At 36.3% G+C, this 17,408-nt stretch overlaps 1 protein-coding gene across 2 annotated transcripts in view; it reads right to left on the bottom strand.

Annotated features, from left to right (window-relative positions):
• Positions 1 to 17,408, bottom strand: part of sema5a (sema domain, seven thrombospondin repeats (type 1 and type 1-like), transmembrane domain (TM) and short cytoplasmic domain, (semaphorin) 5A) — a 281,050-nt gene that overhangs the window by 116,073 nt on the left and 147,569 nt on the right. For both annotated transcript variants that reach the window (XM_049485501.1, XM_049485492.1), the window contains exons 7-9: positions 8,456 to 8,669; positions 4,109 to 4,394; positions 2,277 to 2,412 (exon numbers count right to left, since the gene is read on the bottom strand). In XM_049485501.1, coding sequence (XP_049341458.1) covers positions 2,277 to 2,412; positions 4,109 to 4,394; positions 8,456 to 8,669 — 636 coding nt within the window. The remainder of the gene's footprint in view (positions 1 to 2,276; positions 2,413 to 4,108; positions 4,395 to 8,455; positions 8,670 to 17,408) is intronic.

Below are 17,408 nucleotides of genomic sequence, written 5' to 3'. Positions count from 1 at the left end.
CTTTACTCATTGCCTCCACGTGTGTCTACGATTCCACGTCGCTCTGCAGATGCAAACTGATGCAAATGATCAAACATTTGTTTTGGTTACCTGCGCATAAGTCTCACGAGACACATTCAACACCTGACGAGAAATATTGTGCAATTTTAACCTTGCGAGATCTCATGGCACGAGATCTCTGTACACCCCCCATGATTAAATTAAATGTAGCATTTAGCAAAGTGACTCTATTTTTTTTACCATCTCAAACTATTTAAGGGTAATTTTCTGAGTCAGTCAAATACAATGAGGTTCACAACTGTCTTAAACGTCTTACCGGTATCCTTTTCACACAATTTTTTCCATGTATTTTACCAGCAAGGTCTCTCCAAATCTACCATAAAAGTTGTGTGTAAATAGATCAAGTTCTCATGCATATTAAGTCTGACATCAATCATTGTCTTTTTTTGTTGTGCTGTGTCAGTATCACAGAGGTGCCAAAAATGGACATCATCCACAGCCAGCAGAGGTGTGAATCATTCTCACAAGATAAAAAAGTAGGGAACATCTGTAGTGTGAAACAATTTTAAACAGTTAAAACATGAAAGCGTTTAATATATGCGCTGTCGGTCATACAAACTGGGTGTAAGTTTCACCCTATATGTAGGCTTCATCATATAAACTGAGTTTTCATATAAACTAAAAGTTTTTACACCTTAAAGTCCAGACCAGAGTCCAAACAAGCGGTTTATTAAATGTTTGTCACATTGTACACATTTGGACCAGTTCGTTTTGGGTTTACACTGAAGTTTAGTATGAGGCTTAAAAAACTTCACTTTACACCCTCTGTTCATCCCTGTACTGCATTTCCCTATACTTGACACTGACAGGTCTGTAGAATGTTGCCAGTGATGTTCAGTCAGTTGCTTTTTCAGGTGTTGAAGGCAACAAGATGAGCATAACAGATAATTTTCATTTTTTAGTGTTTATGAATAAGGGTATAAATCTACAGCTACAGTAGATAGAGGAGCCACAAGCATAATTTGTTGTGCTGTGAAAACCAGTACAAACAAAGGAATTTTCTTCTTCTTCTTTCTTCAGTTGAATAAATAAATATAGCCTGCCTCAACTTTCTGTAATTGGTCTGAAACCAAACCTGCTTTCACACTGCAAACAGATCACCTTGTTTGATCAGATCTAGACCTAGACACTTGCTATTTGTGTTTGAATCAAACTGAAAGGTTTGAGGGCGTTTTCCCACCTGTAGTTTGTTTCTCTGGTCTGAATCAGTTGATGAGTTTTGCTTAAATGAAGCTTTTTCTCTGTTGTGATTTCAAACATATTGTTAGATACCTGCATAGTTAACGTGTAGAGTTGTGAGCCCGTGAGCAGTGAATGCTGAACATACGGAGCTTAGTGTGAGAACAGCTTAGTACAGAGCAACAGCATAGACACCGATTGTTCATAGCTGTAATAATTATCTAGGTAATTAATCAAGATAAACTGCACCTGAACAGCCATTTAGCTCAAACATGAAGAGAATATTTAAAAGCTGAGTTGGTTCAAGACTGGATCAAATTCTCAGTACAATCAAACGCTTTAGAGTTCTTGCAGGTCCCGATACGATCAATACAGTACAAATGATTTTTTCACACCTACAGAAATGAACCGCCCTTTGGGTACAAATGAACCAGAGTCTGTTTTAACTGGACCAAAATGCCCTGAAAGTCTGTAGAAAACAAGGTAGGTGTAAAAGCACACTGAAAAAAAAAAGTTAGAATTATTATCTGTGTGCAGGGTAGGTCAACTGGACAGCATCTAAAAAAATAACAGTTAAATTCACATTACATGTCACCCTTTTCCGAGATTAAGCAGGCAAGACAGGAAGGGATAATAGCACAGATGAAGAGGCCTCTTGACTTAATTGCGTGGGCAAAGGCACACAACTCAAGTGCGGCTCAACGCTCATGTTTTTCGAACAATCTAATTTGTCAGCTACAATAAAATTGGTATTAATGCAAGCGATCATGTTTAAACATTCATTTCTGCAAGCGCTCGTGACTTTCTATGGTTAATATGGAATAAATCAATGAATAAATTATGTTTTTATTATCTTGGGAGCAGTTTCTGTGCTAACTCAATTAACAGTCACCAGGCAGCGGCTTAATGTTAGCTAAGGGCACCCTGCTTTGACTTCAGACTCAGGATAAAAGGCTAATTCAGTGTCTCCCAGCATGCTCTGTGCTCCGAGCGGATGTGGACTGGTGCTGCGGTGTCTGTTCTGACTGGTATCTTACCTGAAAGTCAGGGTTGGGGTTGGGGTAAGGCAGCCAGGCGGAGCGAGAGTTCTCCTGGTATTTAAAAGGGCCGCTGAACACCTGGGTGATGGCGCTCAGGTTGAAGGCACACACTGCTGAGGCAGCAATGCTGTTTCTGTGAGAGAATGGAGACTGAATGAAGCCTAGACACACAAAGGCTATGTTCACATAGCAAACGAAACAGGCAAAAAAACTGTCTTTTTCATCATTTATGACACAAACAGCGTGAATGACAATAAACACACCAAATCTAGTATTTTTTTTTTTCAAACCAAAAACCAAATATATATTCAATTTGCAAAAATGCAAATCTGTCTGAAGAGCCAGATTCATGGAATTCATGCAACTTTTATGTCAAGAAGGGTTTCAGTGGTGGAATAACGAGGCAACAGGGCTCAAAAAGAGGTGGACTGTCCAATAATATCGCAACCGCTCCATGTTTCTAAAAAAAATGGTCAAACAAAGCCACAAGATGTGACTGCAGCATCAAAGCAAAATAAAAGCTTGAAAATGTAATTTTAAGAAAGGACAGAAACCAAATAAGTGTCTGTTTTCAAATAAATGTGCCCCTTTTACAGAGAATTTGAGAAAAATTTATGTGATAAATCCAGCTTTCAGCAGAACTCCTTCACAGCTCCTGTTGTTTCTAGCAAGGATGAAACCAAAACTTAACATGAAGCAATTCTGTTTTGAGCAGGTGCATCAGTTATACATCACAAACTAAGTGTTGGATTTGGTGAGGGAATCAGATTTGAGCTGCTTTCACCTGCTGTGTGAACACAGATGTTTACAGACTGGAGGCTTTAAAGTGACCCCTTTTTCTGTTTACAGCATTCCATCACACAGAAGCTACAGTATATTTCAGAAGATATGAAGCAGAACGTATAATATATATTAATTTAGAATTATATGAGGCAATCATTATTTACCACTGTTATCTTCAGATCCACCAATTATAAATAAAAATAAGAGGCAGATGACAGACTCACAATTTCACCAGTTACTCACAGCAAGAGACAGAGCATGACTTTATCAAATGCTCTATATTATTGCAAATCACCAACACGCCCCTGAAGCCCAGTAGGTTAATAATGTTTCTAGTAATGTATGCATTTGTTTAGCAAAATGAATATTTATTTATGTTTAGCAATTGAGATTAATGCTGATAGATAGACAGATAGATACATATATGTATATATATATATATATATATATATATATATATATATATATATATATATATATACAACTTCAGTTTCTATCTATAGGTATATGTTTCAGTAAAATGTTGTTTTTAAAACATTGTTGTTTCATTCTATAAACTACAGAAAACATGTATGCCAAATTCCAAAATATTGTCATTTATATGCAGAAATGTGCAGAGAAATGCCTGAAATAACAAGAAAATATGCAGAGCTTTCAGACCTCCAATAATGCAAAGAAAACAAGTTTATATTCATACACTTTTAAGAGTTCAGAAATCAATATTTGGGTGGAATAACCCTGGTTTTTAATCACAGTTTGGCAAGTTCTCCTCCCCCAGTCTTACACACTGTTTTTGACAACTTTATGCCACTCCTGGTATATTCAGATTCAAGCAGTTCAGCTTGGTTTGATGGCTTGTGATCATCCATCTTCCTCTTGATTATATTCCAGAGGTTTTCCAAATTGGTAAAATCAAAGAAACTCTTTGTTTTTAAATGGTCTCTATTTTTTCCCAGAGCTGTATACATTTCTATTCAACTGGAAGACAGACAGATAGATAGATCTGAATTGACAGAAGAACAATTCAGATATCATGTCATACTCACACATTGGTGGTGAAGATACCGTACAGCAGCTCCAGCTCAGGCAGGAAGAAGGTGCCCTGCAGCTCGTTGTAGCTGAAAGGGATTTCTCCTGGCCGAGAGCAGTTCAGTCTGGCCTTCATAAAGGTGGTCCAGGTATCCTCCAGCAGGAAACGCCCACCGATATCGTTTTTACACACTCTAGCAGCGCGGGAAAACACTGTCCTGCCGCAGTCATGCTCCACCGCGTTCTCCCGGAAGAAAAAATAGGTGAAGTTCCCAATGTCATATGAGGACACAAAGTTCGGCTCTGAGTTTGACAGAAAGAAAAGAAAAGAGGAGGGAAAATGAAAGTTAAGCATTAATTCCCATTGATCATTTTACTGTGCCTTCAGTAAACACTGCTTTGCACACAAATTGTGAATTAATTACTAATAGGAGTTTACATTTATATACAGATAAAGGTTACTAAAAAAGGACAACAAGATGTAAGGCCGCTAAAACTAAAATAATTCAGGAAAATAACTTCATTTTAGTGTATGTGTTTAAACCTAAAGCAGTAGATGTGCCAATGCTGATTTTATCATATTTTATTAACTACAAAAATAATCAGATCCTTTATAAGATATAATAAATTAATTGTTTGCAATTACTCGCTTCACTGTACATTGCATAATGACAAACATACCATGCTTGTTTTTGATGCTGGTTCATTTTCATTATTTTACTTTTTCCATTTTAGTTTGTTTTACTCATTGTGTCTGATTGACTTTTTATAATAGTTTCTATGAACGGTGTGTCTATTAGACTCTATAAATATACACATAACACATTATAATGCATTCTAAAGGCATTATAAACATGGTTTTAAATATTAGTAAAAAAAAACACACTATTGCCATGTTTATTATGCAATGTGAAATGTGTTTATAATGCATCATCAGCTGTATATGTTACTAATATGGATTAAAATATTATATAAATGTTGCAATCAATAATATATTCCAATGATGGACATCTGTCACTTTACTTGGTTAAAATGGATTGTACTTTTTTTTTCACAATTATTTATAGTCATGTTTTTAATGCTTTGTAATTATATTGTTATGTGTTATGAGTATGTTTATAGAGCCTAATAGACTCTAAATTTCCAAATGAAATTCATAGAAAGTTCTTTTTTTTTAAACGCATATAAATCACTATAAACTGTTATACATACATAATTATAATTAAATTATAATTATATTATAATATATTATATATTAAAATATTTTATATTATAATATATTATATTATATTATACTATTAGATATTAGATATACCTAATAAATAGCTGGGTAAAGATGCACTAAACCAGTGTGAATTAGGTGTGAGGGACATATTTCAGGACTGGATCAGGACATCACCAGGAGACTCAGCTGATAGAGCAGAACTCACGGCATGTCGTTTGCATTAAGAGAATGACGTTTTTATTAATCTCACAGTGAGGTAACAGACATGGCCGTTCATCAGGAGTGAATATAAAGGTTAAGATGAGAAATGGCTGTAAGAAGTACACTCATCTAATTATCTCTCTCCATTCACACCCGGAGACTGCAGACGTTTTTCAATATTAATCATCATGTACAATCACGCTGGACTCACAGACGCTGTTTTTGTCAACAGTGATTTAATTCCTTTCAGATTGGACGAGCTCTTTTTTTGGCCTGACCAGCGGAAGTAGAGGAGAGCAAAAAATCAATTTGCCATAAAATTCAAATTTATTAAACCTTTTCCAAAGGCTGCAGCGTGCTCTGCGTGTTTTGACTTTAATTTATTTTTCCAATTATCTTTTAATGGGAATCAGATAAAATTCCACACTGAAAAGATAGCGCTTGACCTCCCCTTTCTCTTCTTCCACTGAGGCGTGAGACTTCTCCTTTCTTGTCCTCCTTCCTTTTTGGACGGGAGAGTTAGATGTGGCGAGATCAAGCCGTTTCAAGTGAGGAGGACAATTTGCTTTGTGTGCCGAAAGCAAATGTCAGTGTCGCGACCTTCACGGAAAACGGCAGAATAATTGAATAAAGAGAAGACATTTGCTGCAGGACATTAGGTCACCTAAGGTCACACCGGCCGCCACTCAAGCTCAACTCTTACTCTGCCTCATGTCTGATGTATAGAAAGATTTCTAATGTCCTTAAATGGATTTTTGATCAGTGGTGCTGTGGATGTAAAGCAACAGTTTCAGGATTTACCTGATCTGACCTCAAGTATTTTAGTCGATCGACTACGACGTGTTGAACCCCTTAACAATTCTTGGCCTGTATACTGGCTACAGGTAAAGGTGATACAAATCCCTTTATCTCTGCAGTAAAATAAGTTTTAATAAGCTTTGGAGTCTCCTAAAAAAAACTTTAAGAATCTGTACTGTAAACTTAATTAATACGCTTAATCATTTCAGATTAGTTTTAGGAGGAATCAGCCACAAATTCTGCATGAAGGAAAATAGACATAAAAGCTAGAAAACGAAAAGAGATGAAAGGTTTGGAGGATAATGAAATGATTAATTTGCATTTAATGAATTAATTTTAAAATGTGAAAAGTTCAGGAAGGTGCCAATTTTATGAGTTTTATTAATTACAGTTTGACAGTTGACAGTTTCAATATTTTTCATTTTTATTACAGTTACAATAAAGAATCTCAGTAATGTTTCTTGTCAAACATAAAACCTTTATAAAGAGAAATTTTCAAGATACAGCCATGTAATATCAGACAGAAGATTGACCAAAATGCTGGCATGTTGAGAGGTTAATGTCTGACGTTTGCTCTTAGTTTTAGTACTAGAACTACGAGGCTAATGTAGCTAACAAGCAAAGAAGGCTTCACTATTATACTGCTGTTGTCCAATTAGCATGGAGCTAACTGCATGACTCAATCATCACACACTCTCCTCAAACTGTAGGGACTTATTATCTCAGGTTTTCTCTGACTGTTTCTTAATATATGCTCTTCTTGTGAGTTTTTTGCATCCTTGTGTTTTGATTTCATGTCATCTTCCACTGTCCAATAAGAACATATTTTTGATGTTCTCTAGTATTTTTAATGTGGGTAAAGTCTTGAATGATTTTTTCATTCTGTTATATTGTGGGTCTCATATACCCTCACGTGTTAGCCTTAGCTAAGCTTGTTAGCTTTGGATAATAGAAACTAAACTAAAAGGCACATTTTGTAGTCTGCTGTACTATTATTTAAAGCAGCAGTCCGAAAAGCTTTTTTACAGTCTTTTAAACTGAAAGCAGTAGCATTGCTCAGTGGGAAGAGGACAGAATATTATAATTAAGCAATAATACACTAGAGGCAGTGCTACAGTATAATATATAATATACCACAGTTTCATCATCACTGTTTATTGAAAGATTTTGAGTTAAAGAGGATGAGAATATATGATGTGTTTGGTTTATAAAAAACTCAGTGAGTTAAAATAGTTCCATTGCTGCTCTGTTTGTAGCTGCCCTGTTTGGTTTGTAAGCGCTTTTTCATTGCTAGGTTACCTGAGTGTGGCGAAATAATATAGCTTTGGTTACAGTGCATTACCGGCTGATAATGTCACTCATAATACGCCTCTTAACCAATTACATTGCAGAATCAGAACTAACTGTGGTATAATGTGTGGCATTAGTGTGCATCTGTTACCAAAACTGCAAAACCACATGTATTAATTAAAAACCTATGTGTCTGGTAGGTCCCAGGACCTTTTTCTGGCTATAAGCGTTGGTGCTGACAGCACCAAATCTCCTAGATTAATTCTTTATACTTGCTATTTTATTATATTAAAGAGAAAAACCAAGTCATAATTGCACAAATAATGCTAAAATGTACTTTTAAAACATGCATTGTTCAATCTCCTTTTTTCTCCTGAGATATTAGAACAGCAAACTCAGTCTTTATCTGTTTTTTTTTTTTTATATAAAAGCAGATTTAGAACTAAAGAGAGTCTGTGAGCTGAAAGAGAGTGTGACAGAATCCTCACTAAAATCACCAGATTCATTCACTCTGAAAGGAGACTGCACCACAATGCATGTTTTAAAAGTACCTCTTAGCATGCTCAGACAATTACACATATTCTATCCCAAAAATATGGACTGTTCCTTTAATATAATAAAACAGCAAGTACACAGAATCTCTCAGCTTGAGTTAAATCTGTCTCGTAGCACCAGTGTAAAACTAAAGACATCAAATGAACATTTAGGGTTTGGGCAACTGGCTATACTTGGTGTAAAATGGTGCTGAATGGATAAATACAATTGGTCATAAGACTATCACTTTCTTCTCTTTTGTTATCAGAACTATAATACCAACAAAACAGCCCCATTCTGAGCTGTCCCCCATTACCGTTGAGCCATTTGGAGTTGTACTGTGCTGTGCGGAGAGGGGGTAGACCCCCCAGGCTGCGGTAAATGGCTGGGTCCCTGCCGGAGAAGTCCATAGCAGTGGCAGCGTACAGCTCTCCACTGGAGGTGATGAGCGCCGTGGAGTTATGAAGAGGGTTATAAGGGCAGCGTGCCATCCCACTGATTTGATCATGGATCTCTGTGAGATTAGTCAGCTAGGAGATAGAAAAAGAAAGAGAGAGAGAGAGAGAGAGAGAGACCAGTTACATTATATTTTTTATCTCCTGACACCACCAAATCTCCTAAAGAAAAGATAAAAGTAAAGATTCCTCTTAACCTTCAAATGTTTACTATTTCTTGTAAATAAACGTAAAGTCAGTGATCAGTGAGAGCGTTTACCTGTAATAAACTCTATATAACATTAGAATAAACCCAAATAAACATAAAGTCAGTGATCAGTGAGAGCGTTTACCTGTAATAAACTCTATATAACATTAGAATAAACCCAAATAAACACAAAGTCAGTTATTATTGATTTGGTTGTTGACTTTAAAGGCCACTGTTTGAATGTATTTAGATCCACTAGCACCTCAGCTGATTTAGCTTAATGAAGGAATGATTAGATAAACTAGGTGTTCAATGGAAACTGGAAATACTGTTTTTCCCCCAGGACAATACAATACATTAGCCATGTAATGCATTGCCTATGTACCTATGTGTAAGACTTACAAATGTTGAAGCTTCTGGAATTAGCACTATGTTTATTTTGTAATTTATACAGTATTTATTCTAATACTTGTGGAATTGATGATTGCTGGTTTGACACATAGTTTTACATATCATTTTCTCCGACATTTTTTTAAGGTGCTGCACAGTTTTATCACAGCGTCTGCAATCCTGAGCTATAGGCCACACAAAGACTGCTGTGCTGCTCCATATCCAAGTCATTTATTGCAGCACATGCAGTTGTGGAGTGGCCAATGCTAATTTCAGGAGCTTCAACATTTTTATCTCATTACTTGGCAGTCATGGTAAGCGTTGTCTGTGGCAGCGAGGCGCTAATCGCTCCCCACACACTCGTTTCGGCCTTATGTGTGACGTATGGCGCGGCTGTGATTCATAGCGAGCGTGACATTTAGCCAGCCGAAGGGAGGCTCGCGTGGCGGAGAAAGAAATTGACATTTGTACACATTAAGCACAGGGGATATGCTAACACAGCCCAAACTCCGGAAAGGTCTGCGGCTTCTTTCTGCGCTCGATGTGCTCTTAATGCGCCTTCCTTACAGTTGAGCGTCGGCTCCAGATGCACTCTGACAGATATCCATCTGCACTGCTGGAGGAGTCATTACCGGGCCACACTGGGGCTGAGGTAAGCTTTAGCTTTCACAACAGGGTGAAGTGGAATCAGCAGCGAGAGCCGGGCCAGACTGTGTGACTCGTGTTTGAAAAAGCGTATAACAACACGACCCAGAACTGGCAGCCTGACAGCGCACTTGCTGGCTGCAAAAATCAGCTAATATTGTCAGAATAATTTAAGAGTCACTGCGTCTGACTCCTAAAAGAAATTCAATTACGGCTTCCTGTGTAACAGAATCTGTCTGGGTGCAAGTGCTGGCGTCTACAGATTTTATATGCACCTCCTTCCTATTACAAGCAAAAGAAAACAGGCTAATGGCTTTTCTTAGTGTATAATAAATCACACACAGAAGCCGTACACCTGCACACCTGCCCATCGAGAGATATGAGTGTGAGAACTTCTCTAAATGTTTAAATTGTGCAAATGCGTCTGCCAATAACTGTGATTTGAGTTGTTTTACACATAGAATTAGGTGACCATGATATACAGCATGATATACAGATTTAACATTACGGTTAATGATAGCAGTGGGAATCTTCAGTTATTTTATGAGTCAGTCTGGCTGAATTCTAATCAACAGTCACGAATGAATCATTCTAATATTTTAGATTTTAGGAGTTATAAATACAACAATGTTTATTGAGTCCTTTATTTCAGCTTGATTTAACAGAATCCTGAAACACCCGACACATAAAATATAATGTAAATACAAGTGTTAGTGTGAGTAAGTGTCAGGCTATGTTCATAAATACAGATTTAAAAAAATGATTGTATGAACATGCTAGATCTTATGCAGCAATAGCACCATATGTAAAAGATATCAAAAATATGACCACTAAAAAGAAAGTAGTGAGTAGTGTAACACACAATGTATGTATTGTAATAAATAAGTATAATTCAGGAGTGTTTAAAAGTAATTATAGCATGCTTTGTTAAGGTTCTTAGTCTTATATATATATATATATATATATATATATATATATATATATATATAATATATAATATAATATCTTATAAACACAGCTGAAGATGCATTATGATCACAATTCATAATGCCTAATGAACGTGGCTATACATTCTTATAAAGTTTTATAAATATGTATAATCATGTTTAGAATGCTTTATGAATGCCCTATAAAAAGTTATGAGTATGTAAATAGAGTATAATAGAGATGACATTCATAGAAAGTGTTACCCGGTGTTCCTCCCACATTGCACATCTCACTTCCCAACAAAGCACTGTGCCAAAACTAAACAACACTTAAACAAATAGTGTGGTAAATTGTAATTCTGCTTTATACAACTGAAAATCACACTTTTTAAACAAAGAAAAGAAGATTCTACACTAGAGCTACATAGCTTCAATGCTAGGATTGGTGCTGCTTGTCTTTGGGCTCATCTCTATGAATGGGTCCTTAGGGAAAGCTTAGATCCTGTGTCGTCTCACTTGAGCTTATTATCTTACAAGCAGCTGATGGCCACAACACTTGCCCTGTGTAATCGGTGTAAAGGAGGGATTATCCTGCCGCTGGCTGAGAGAGGGACTTCAGTGAACAGCTGGAAGCCTTTCAGCTTCCTTCAGGACGTAAAGCCACTTTAAGTTGGCGGCGAGCGCTGGCCTGAATTAGCATGTTTGGCCAAAGGAAGCGGCGGCGAGGGCCGGAGAGAGCGTGTGTGTCTTCGCTATGGTGAAAGATGAAAGGCACGCATTGATGGAGCACCTTCAGACAACAAGAGGCTTCACAGATATAGCGCAACATCCATAATGCATATTAAGAGGGTGGTCTGAAAGGCCACGGGCAGCTGTGTTTGTGCCACACTGAGACACTTTTGTTTAAAGATTCAGATTTACCGGTCACATCACGGGGACACGTTGGAGTATTTCACTGAAACTAGCTTTTAAAGCTTCACTTCCTTCCAGGATTGATGCACCAGCCAAAGCTGTCCTGCTGGCATGAAGTACCGGGGACATTCACACCTTTGGGGTCCAGCAGCATCAGGCCAATAACGAGCATCAGCCTCTTTCACAAGAGCCAAAGAGGGAGTGACTGTCAGAGTAAATAAAAGAAGACTCTCATCAACATAATCAGCTAATCTGCTAGTGCCTGGTGATATATTGTGCATAATGGGTTGGTTGGCACAGTGCTATTATCTTCTACACTTCTCAGATAGCATGAAGTATTGGCCCAAGATCAGCTATGGCTATGTATGATGGCAGCAGTTGAGACTCATCTGTCTGCATCTGTCATGCAGAATTGGGCCAAGTGTGGTTTATACTCTATAACCAGAAAAATGGTAAAGCAGAGCGGGACAGTTTTCATATTATACTCAGCAAACAAGGGTATAGGTACATGCGGCTCAGGCCGATTACCCTATTATACCATGCAAACGGGTGCACTGCCACCTGCAACTCGAGCCAATTACCATATTGCACTCTGCTCAGGCCAATTAACATATTATACTCTGCAAATAGGGGCATCAGCACATGGTCATATAGGTGATATGCGACTTGGGCCTGCTATATTATTACTCAAATAGGGGCAAATGGGGGTGTTGAAACATGCAGCAATGAACCCACATATGAACAGTATTTGAGCAAGAATCGGGCCTAGACTGGTCCAAGCTAATTTTTTTTTCCTGAGTTTACTGCTGAGAAATGTTTAGGTCATATATCTCCTTACCCATTCTCTCCTTACAGCAAGATATTCAGTCTAAGGAGAGCTGTTCTGTTTTTGTACAGAAAGTATCATTCTGCATCCAGGTGATTTATGTTATTAACAAAAGGGACTTAAAAAACACCTTCACGTTAACTCTGTAGCCAAAAATAGGGTAAACAATACTATCTGAATGTTTTATTTATAATGAAGGTCATTAGCACACAATTTAATGCAGCAGCTATTTTGAGATGTTGGTTGTGCCTCTGGGCCCAATTTAGAGAAACCTGAAGGACAGTGTTTTAACTGCTCAAGGCTCAGTTTCACGAAAGCATTATAGTGATAATATAATGATTTTTAAATGGTTAAGCAAATATTAGGCTGAACACACTCTGTACTGTACTACTCTGTATTAAAACGACCTCTTAGGTTCTTATTAATATTATTTAATAATGCAAGAATGTGCAATAACATAACTTTTCTGTAAGTCTCTAAAGGCATTCTCAATATTTAGGAAAACAAAATATGGATTACAAATTGGATTACATTATCTAAATCCACAATAAATCTATTTGGCACAGTTGGAACATTTGGAGTCTTGTGATCAAGTCTCGATCTGGGTGGAGTTTCTATGTTCTTGCTTTGTGAATGAGTGTATGAATGGCTGGTTGGGAGTGTGGTGTGTGAATTTGTAAAACCTTCCTGGGTATTAGAAAAGGTGCTATATTAATGTAACATACACAAATGCATTCAAAATAGATCTAATGTATTCCTCAGTAAAATACCAAATACTATTATGATATAATATTCATTAATAATCCTTTTTCTGAAAAATAAACTTCACAACAAATTTAACAGATGTGGATTCAACATGGATTTGGGATTGGTTGTCATAATTGAAATATATTTACTCAAATCATAATATCTCATATAATTTGACATCTGAGCTCAACAATCAAAAATCATAATTGACTGAAGTGCAGGTCAATATACAAAGGCTTCAGACTGTTATAAAATAAGACTTTTATTATTTAATTTTTTTTTAAACTGTAGTTTACAGCACAGTGTTGATTTTCGTGTGGAGTTACTGTAAGTACTGTAAGTTAGCACTAACTTCATCATTACTGTGCAGTACTGCCAGTCAGCGAGGGGTGACGGTCAATGTAAACAAAGCAAAAAAACTGTCACCACCAATAGCCTGCACTGGAGAATGGATTTAGTGCTAATCCTGAAGATTAAAGCTCAGCACAACTGACTCACACGCATCAGTAAGACGAGACTGAGGCCTGAAACAATGTACGTACATAAACTAGACTGCAGTAAAGGGTCACCCTTTCATCTTTATCTATGTCTACATATATCTCGTTTATTGGTTAAGCCTCATTTGTGTCATATGTATTTACATACTTTTTAGAATTAGAATAAGACAATAAATAATAAATAAAGGGTCTATTTTGACAAGCTAGACTGTGCAGCTTGATTTAGGAATGTCTTTGTGTGTCTTTGCTCTCGTAACAACAGGAAAAGTACACCATAAAAGGCATGTATTAATTCTCTGAATTAATCATGGGTGTTTTTTGGGTGTAATGTGAAATAAACCAATCAGCGTGTCACTTGCCATTCCCTTTAAGAGCCAGGTATGATCTGACTTTGTTGAATTTCTATATTAACGGCGCAGCTACCTGACCTGCTCATTCATGATGTAAAGGTACATGATCAGGGGTGGGTTTCCCGAAAGCTTCGTAACGCTAAGAACTTCGTAAACTCGTACTTAAGAATGATCGTTAATTAAAGAGTGTTTCCCAAACCCGTGCGTAACTAAAGTACTACGTAAACTCGCTCGCAGATTAACGAGTGCCCTCACCCAGTCGTTATTCTTAAGAGCTTCTTTAGGGGATCTCGACTTGCAGTTCAGCACCTTAAACACCAGGGACCGCCAATTTTGAGGGAGAAAAAATATTATTTCCGTGGTTGAAGCAATTATATTATGTTACTATTAATTATAATCAATTATATAATTATATAATTATTATTATATTATATTATATTATATTATATTATATTATATTATATTATATTATATTATATTATATTATATTATATTATATTATATTATATTATATTATATTATATTATATTATATTATATTATATTATTTCCCGTGTCTGCGGGTGCTCCGGTTTCCTCCCACAGTCCAAAGACTTCAGGCTAATTGGATGTCGGATAAAAATTGCCCCTTAGGTGTGAGTGGATGTGCCTGTGTGTCTGTCTGCAAAGCAAAGCTGCAAAGTCACCAAGTCCGTGGATTCTGTAATCAGGCTGTTACTGTGCCATACACACATTTATATACACTTCCAACCAGGGAATTACAGCACAACACAATATATTCCATGCTATTGGGAAAATCCCTGGTACTGTAGGTCCGGTGCAGGGGACGCCTGCGGTGTCTTTAATCACACCTACACGTATTGTAAAGGGTATCAGTGAATGTGCAGGTAATATTTAATATTATTCGTTAATCAGGTGCTTCTAAACTCTGGGGTGTGTCAGCTTGCAAATATATAAATACCAGTCAAAAGTTGGACACGTCTCATTCAATGTTTTTATTTTTTTTTTTTACATTGTCGATTAATATTAAAACCATGAAAACTATTAATTGATGCATATGGAATTATCTAGTAAACAAAAAGGTGCATGGCCTTCACAATCCCCTGACCTAAACCCAACTGAGATGGTGAATTAGGATGAGCTGGAGCTTCACAGAGTGTATAAAGTATAAAACATACTCCTGTTGGTTTAATATATATATATATATATATATATATATATATATATATATATATATATATATATATATATATATATATATATGTATTATACGTATATGTATTATTATATTATTTTTATATTATTAATAATTATAATAATAATAAATTAATATTACTATCAATATTACTATTAATAATATTAGTACAATATCTATTAATATTAGATATATTAACAATAATAGTTTTAAAAAAGTAAAAACAGTTAAATGTTTTAAAATAGATTAGATTTTCGAGTATTTATTTAGTCATATGTATCTTTAGGAGTATTTTATTAATGCCAAAGTACATCATTTTGTCATTTAAATATTATAATTTCTATAATGTTGATGATTACAACACATATCTACGTTTTTAGGGTGTAACAGTGAATAAATACTGCATATTGGCAGTGTTGAATCGTTGTTTGTGGATCGATTGAGTGCGCTGTTTCGGGGGAGGAGTCAACAAAGACGTTCTTTAACCTCCTTCGTTAATTTTCGCTTTGCGAAGCTCTCTGGGAAACACTCGCAGAACTGACTCGTTCTTTACTCACGTCATTCGTTAGTTCGTTCGTTATTCGCTAAGGTTGATCGTTTTCGGGAAACCCACCCCAGGTCATTTAAGCAATATGACAATGACCTATATTTTGTGTTGGTGTTAAATAAAGTTATTTATTTTACTTTGTATTTTGTTTATTGTTTATGTAAAAGGCAATGGATGTCTGACTGTTGATTGTTGATGTCTGTCTAGGTTGTATTCAGTCATGAGCGCACCAGGGTTTTTTGTTGCCAAGATAGCAATATGCCAAAAACGCACCTCACTTACAGATTACCACACTTATCAGTGTAGATATATATTTACAAGCACTGTTGCTATTTAAACAGCGCAGATTGAAGGCATGAAAATAGACTGTTGCTGGGGTGAAAGATAGCAATGAATCCTCATCGTGGTGTGTCTTGTGCAATGTGTAAGATAGGGCCCACAGTCTTATTTTTCCTCTGATGAAGGAGTAAGTTGAACACAAAAAAAACCCCAAAAATAAATAAATAAAAGGAACTGAACATAGTAGAGTACCAAAAAAAAGATTCCATCATTTACAAGGGCAGCGCTTTCATAAGAAAAGAAAGCATTACCAGGTCACTGTCTAGACACCTGACCTTTATCTGTGCATTAGAACTGCATCAATAAAGTACGCGCTCATTTTCTTCCAGCCATCTCAGACCATATTCAAGAAGAAAATTACTCAAACTCTAAATAATCCACTACTGTGTAAACAGCTCATCCACTTACATCTCTGTGCTCGATGGGAAAACACAATGCTAAAATATATGATGCATCTTTGCATTTTTAAAGAACTGTAATATATAATGACCTTCTACACTCTAAAAAGTGATTCTGTGTTTTAGTCAGTGGAAACTAATATTATTAAGTGGAGTGAACTTATCGGCCAGTACAACTCAATAAAATGAGTTCAGAGAACTTCAACCTGAAAATTTAAAAATGTTTGTTGAGCCAATGAAAAAATAGATTTGAACCAACTTTTAGTCACTACACTTCAATGCTCTTTCTACAGTGTTGGTTCATGCAGCTTTCCTATAGGCTCCTGGCACCATATATTTACATATTGTGTGTGGCCTCTCCCCTACTTACCATCTTTGTGTTGTCTGTTGCCCAAAGCTACTTTATCCTAGGCGTGCAGTAATATAATATTATTTGATTGCCAGGCCTCATTAACTTTATTCTGTGTTCCTAGTGATCACAGTATGCTGGCTTTGAGCTGCAGACTTCACTCTTTATCGAGTTTACTCTTATGCTGCTCCAGTATTATACTGTCAGTATTGGCAATTAAATAATAATATACCAAATATGTTGAGAATACCATGTTGAGTTAACTCAGCCTTTTAAGGCAGCAGGAGAACTTATGTTGCTGAGTTTAAACAACTTGAAATGTTTTACAGTGTACTTTTAAATTGTGAAGCACATAATTAAGTTGGATAAACTGGATAATTTGTCCTGTAATCATGTTTCTGTAAAGCTGCTTTGTGCCAACACCAGTTGTAAAAAGAGCTATACAAATAAATTTGATTTGATTTGATAATTTAAGTTGATATAATGAAAACTATCAACTTGAAAGTA

This window comes from Astyanax mexicanus, chromosome 1 (genome assembly GCF_023375975.1).
Source record: "Astyanax mexicanus isolate ESR-SI-001 chromosome 1, AstMex3_surface, whole genome shotgun sequence".
Taxonomy (NCBI): domain Eukaryota; kingdom Metazoa; phylum Chordata; class Actinopteri; order Characiformes; family Acestrorhamphidae; genus Astyanax; species Astyanax mexicanus.
This window is presented reverse-complemented; position numbering and strand designations above follow the sequence as displayed.